Source organism: Formica exsecta, unplaced genomic scaffold, assembly GCF_003651465.1.
Source record: "Formica exsecta isolate Colony F162 unplaced genomic scaffold, ASM365146v1 scaffold90, whole genome shotgun sequence".
Lineage (NCBI taxonomy): Eukaryota > Metazoa > Arthropoda > Insecta > Hymenoptera > Formicidae > Formica > Formica exsecta.
Window position 1 is genome coordinate 291,992 of NW_021853667.1, and position 5,330 is coordinate 297,321.

General features: G+C 43.2%; 1 protein-coding gene across 1 annotated transcript in view; it reads left to right on the plus strand.

Moving 5' to 3' along the window:
• Window positions 1-5,330, plus strand: part of LOC115245055 — a 14,603-nt gene that overhangs the window by 1,577 nt on the left and 7,696 nt on the right. The window contains exons 2-3 of the mRNA XM_029823133.1: window positions 68-5,011; window positions 5,090-5,329. Of these exons, the coding sequence (XP_029678993.1) occupies window positions 160-5,011; window positions 5,090-5,329 (5,092 nt within the window). The 5' untranslated portion in view covers window positions 68-159. The remainder of the gene's footprint in view (window positions 1-67; window positions 5,012-5,089; window position 5,330) is intronic.

Below are 5,330 nucleotides of genomic sequence, written 5' to 3' on the forward strand. Positions count from 1 at the left end.
ATATATTTTAGATTCTGTGTGAATATTATGTAATAAATATATAACATGCTTTATCTTTTCTCTTTAGGTAGCCTCCTGCTCTTATTAGTTGGACACATTTTCCTGTGAATAAGGAAAACAATGTAATCACACAACAAAATAATAGCAAAACAATGTACAATGAACTACAGTGGAAATATGCCAGATTGGCATCAATATAATCCCTCGCAATCAGGAATAAACGACGTAACATCTACTGCTCAAAATGTCAATTCAGGACACTTATCGTTTATTTCCAGTATTAGTCCAACCTGTTCGACACAATTGAATAGCTTAAATCTCAGTTCTGAGGGATTCGAGAAACACCAAAGTGATCCTAATTTTAATCCGAGGCATTTCCAGCCACATTTGTCAAGTAACATTTCGCATGGGCACAATGCCGCTGCTGACAATACCCCTCTGGCGTCAATGGTACAAATGCAAAACTGCATTGGTCATTATGGACCTTCGAATACAAGGAATCCCATGGTGGATAATTCTATGGACCCGAGAAACGCCCCGATAGGCGGTTTAAACGAGGAACTAGGTTATAGAAACAATCAGGTGCCTTTAAACGGGCCTATATCACATATGAATGGACCAAACGTGATGAATATGAATGCACCGTCGCACGGATCTATAGGACCACGAAACACCAATGTAAATTCGCATGCCGCTAGCAGAACGGCGGGTCCGTCAGGTCCTCCGCCGTCCTATGTTCCCTGCAAGGGATTGTGTTGCAATCCGGATCCTAATATAGGTTATCAGCAATGGGAAAAATATTGCTCCTATCAGAACAATGCGACTTACAGGGAGAACATTCGCTCGTCCGCCGGATATCAAGCGGACGCCCGACGATTCAACAGCGATTTCAACTTCAGGAAGGATAATTTCGACGGAAAGGAGGTTCTATCGCCCGTCGTACCACCGCCTAACGGGCCTAATGTGGATCACCGGAGAAATTTTCCCGATTTCAAGTATCGCAAGGATCGTTTGCTCACGCGAAATTATCCGCCTTCCTCGGGCATGTTGCAGAACTATCCTATGCAAAGCTACAATTACACGGGAGAGTATCAGAAATATTCCTACAATGTTAAAGAATATTCTAAGATGAGCGGTATGAATGTACCGAATCAGGGGATGGTTAAACATCAAGAGCAAAGCTTTGCAATACCTCAACAAAAGTACAACAGTAAGCAAGTATCGTATCAAAACAACGGCGGCACTATGATGCAGAGCAGCATGCCGTCCGCCACGAATGTGCCGAATCCGAATATGATTCCATCCGCGCAGAATACCTATTTTAATTCGCAATACCCGAGGAATCTACCGACGGAGAATACGCACGACTGTCAAGAGACTGCCACCGACAACGTATCCATGGTGAATAGAATGCAGGCGTCGACCATGCATGCTCCTCCCCCTCATCCACGATATCACATATATCAGCAGAAGATGGCAATGCAGAGATTCTCGATGGAAAATCATCTCAGGGAGCTGATGAGGATACCTGGGTATCAATCACATCCCAAGTATAAGGAATACGCTCATAGGTACAGAGAATTATTGAAATCACAGCAGTCCATCACATATCAAGGACCAATTCAGCAGACTCCGCCGTGCGTCACCGCTTCGACTGTCAACAATACTTCCACCATCCCACCCATAAACTTACAGTTCGATCAAAATGGCGTTTTGATTAATTCCAATTACATACCCGAAGCTTTTCCCAGAATACAACAAGCGCCACCAGTGAATCCTCAGGCGCCGCTGAACAGCTTGGCGGATAAGCAAGCAGGCAAGCAGGATGGCAACAGTATCCCCGAAATAGCAAATCACAATGTCCAAAAGCCGGAGCGATTGATCTCGCAGCAGCATAACAACGGCGGTCTCACGGCGGCTGTTCTGTGCTCGGAAAACGTTCAAAAGCAAGACGAATATTCTGCGCAAAAAAGTCTCGATCAGAGCCAGTTTGAAGTGCAGAAAACGGGAAGCGAGAACTTCAATAATTTAAATACAAACGCGGGCAACACGGTTATACGACAATATCCAAAGAAAATATCCAAAGAATTCGCCGACAAGCCGGAATTGGATGTACGACAATTCCTGGCTAATTGGGACGAGTCGGAAGACGAAGACGGCTCGAGCAACAACTTGCCAAACGCTATTTTAAGCAATTCGACGCCAGTGGTTGTTGTGGGTTACGAGAATGTGAATCTCTCGGCGAAAACGTTAGAAGATCTAAACGGCTCCAAGTCGGAAGAGATCACGTCGAACGTGATAACGTTCGAAAATCAAGATAAGAGCGGCAACATCGATGTGGTACCCGCGCAGGACTGTCTGACGATATCGTACTCGGCCGCGGAGAACATCGAGATGGCCAAGGATTCAACGTGCAAGGAAATCATATCGAAAGAGAATGTCGTACGACCGGGAAGTCATATCATACAGTGCATAAGCAACGGACCTGACGAAGTACCAACGATACACATAGTCGATAATCTGGAAATAGGTAGCATTTTGCAGGTCGCTAACGGTCAAACGGTTGCCGAAACTCTAGAGAGACAAGAAGCGGTGTCATTCTTTCGAGAGGGAACGGAAGTCACAGCGAGTACAATAACTCTCGAAGTTGATAAGAAAACCGACGGTGAATCCACTTCAACCGAATACAACGCTGAAACGCTGAGCAAAGACATCATCAAAGGTTCCTCTCCTTCTAGAACAGTGGAGGATACGTCGCAGACATCACGGATAAACAATCCGGAAATGGCGGCCACCTTGCCTACATCTATGAAGGATAACAACTTGGACACCGCTCAAGACATGAATCTGAAGAAGCAGAGCAGTTTCGCGAGCGAGGAATCTCATAATCCGGATGATATAAGTCTGCCGGATCTACCTACATCCGAGTGCACCCCGATCTCCACCACGCTAAATACGCCCATTCATTCCGACAATGAGGAGTCGTCGGAATCTCATGTCGATGATCTCACGATATCGACGAATCCGATAGAAATTATACAGAACAGTCCCATGATCAGTTTCACGCAATCGCCGACGAATGGTGAGCCCTATGATCACTTGAGCGACGAGCGGAATAAATCAAGCGATTCGTCGGAAAATAAATATCGAGCGGGGAATCATTTCAAGAACGACCGAAGTAATAATATGCTGGATCATGACGTTCTTGACACATTTGAATTTTCCACGAATATTGATAAGAACGAATCGACGATGATTGCAAAAAACGGTAAGGAACATGCGAATACAAATGAAAATTCGAAAAATAACAATGAGAAAGTATTCTTACTGCATGATGAAACGGAAAACGCGGAGGCCACCGATATGCGTATGACATTGACCTCTGCGAGTGAATATGAATTAAAGATCATGTCAACAGGAATGCAGCAGAATAAGTCGACGCGGAATAATAAAAATTCAACGATCACCAAGCGTCACGCAAATGAATCTCAAGCCACCTCCTCGGCGGTAAGCCCGGATGCTCCTAAACAATTACTTCAGGAAACAAATGCGAAAACCATTCGATATGCTAACTCGATGGAATTAAATAATATTGCATTGCAAAATATTACGAGAGATCCGGACCCCATTGAACTTGATGGCGGTCGAGATATTAATTATTCTGAAAAGAGATGTATGTCAACTTGTCAAACAATAACGACGAATACGATAAGTTCATTACCGACAAATGACATCGCACCGAAGAATTCCAGATCAGCGGTAGAAGATGGTTGTTCGACGAAGATTGTAAAAAGTAACTCGTCTATATCGCATAGTACAAAACATTCGATTTTAAGCAGCGATAAGTCGAGAAAATGCGAGACATTTACGGGTGATAAATTTGCGAAGGAGGATTCCCTTTTGGAAAAAAACGCCAACGCTAACAAAGCAGTAAAGATCGATGAGAAAAACTCGAAAAATTCCCGACACGTAACGCTTATGGATCATAAAAAATCAATTTCGGGCAATCAAACAATTTCTCGCAAGAAAAGATGTTTGTCCGAAAATACGGCGGATAAATTATGCGGCGAAACAATTATACATCACAATAAATATACTCAAGAAGCGGCAACGCGCAAGGACAAATCCCGCCCCGTCGAAAGCTTCAAAGAATCTAATATTTCGTATAATAAACCAAGAGTGATTGATAACGTTAGTATTGATGATAGCGGAGAAAGAATGCGTCTTCTAAAGGAATACAGAAGAATGAAGCACAAATCGTCTACCCTTGGGCTACAGAATAAAAATAAAGATACACAAGAAAGCTTTGATACAGCAAACGAGAAGCTTCATTCTTCGCCAAATCCTGAAGAAGCGTTGCAATTACCAAGCAATAAACAGCTATATCAGAAGGACGTAGCGAGGCTCAAGTCATCCGAGGAACAAGAGAAAAAGCGTGCCAGTATCCTGAAGACATTTGTAACTAAGAATATAAACCCCGACTTCGCTATTCAAGTTACGAATGTCAATTTAAAACTTAAGGATAATGATCATCAGAAAGAATCGCAGCATTTGGAAGAGGAGGCGAAGAATAGTGGTCCCCTTGACGCGATTAAGATTGAAATAAACGTGTCGTGCACTGAACGGAATACAACGGAGAAGCTTTTACATGAGAATATCAAGAATGCCGTCGCTGAAACGATCGGCCATTTGACTAATTCGATCTCGAACGGAGTTAGATCGAATTCCACAAGTATAACGGAAATTCAGTGCGACAAGAAGACAGCTTGCGATAAACCGGCGGATTGTCGCGACTACGAGAGACGCAATCGATCTCCAGCTACTTTAACGGAAACATCTACGTATACTGAGGTTCGCGAGGATTCAATCAACACGGAAGTGGTCAAACATGATGCGGTTAACACCGCATGCAAGGAAAACTCGAATAACGACGAAACATCCGGCTCGCTTAAGAAGAGACGAGGCTCGTTATTGGAAGGAAAATTAATCAACGATATATACGAAAAAAAAGGTATTTTACACTTTCAAGAATGGTAAGAAAATTATCTAGTTTTGTGATATAATAATTTTCGAGATATTTTTCTTTTAGGTAACATCGATACCGAAGCTGAGCCGGAATCAAACGTCTCGGAAATTTTGAAATCAGAGCAAGCGGCAATCAAAAGAAGAAACCTGCACGAAGAATCAGACAGAAAAGTCGCTGCTATCAATTTCTGCAGCGAGGAATTGAAAACCTCCTCAGATAATTTGCCATGCGTAGGATCAACATCGAAGAATGTCAGCGTTCAGAAGAAAGAGCATCAGGAGATGACTGCCGCTTCTTTATGCAG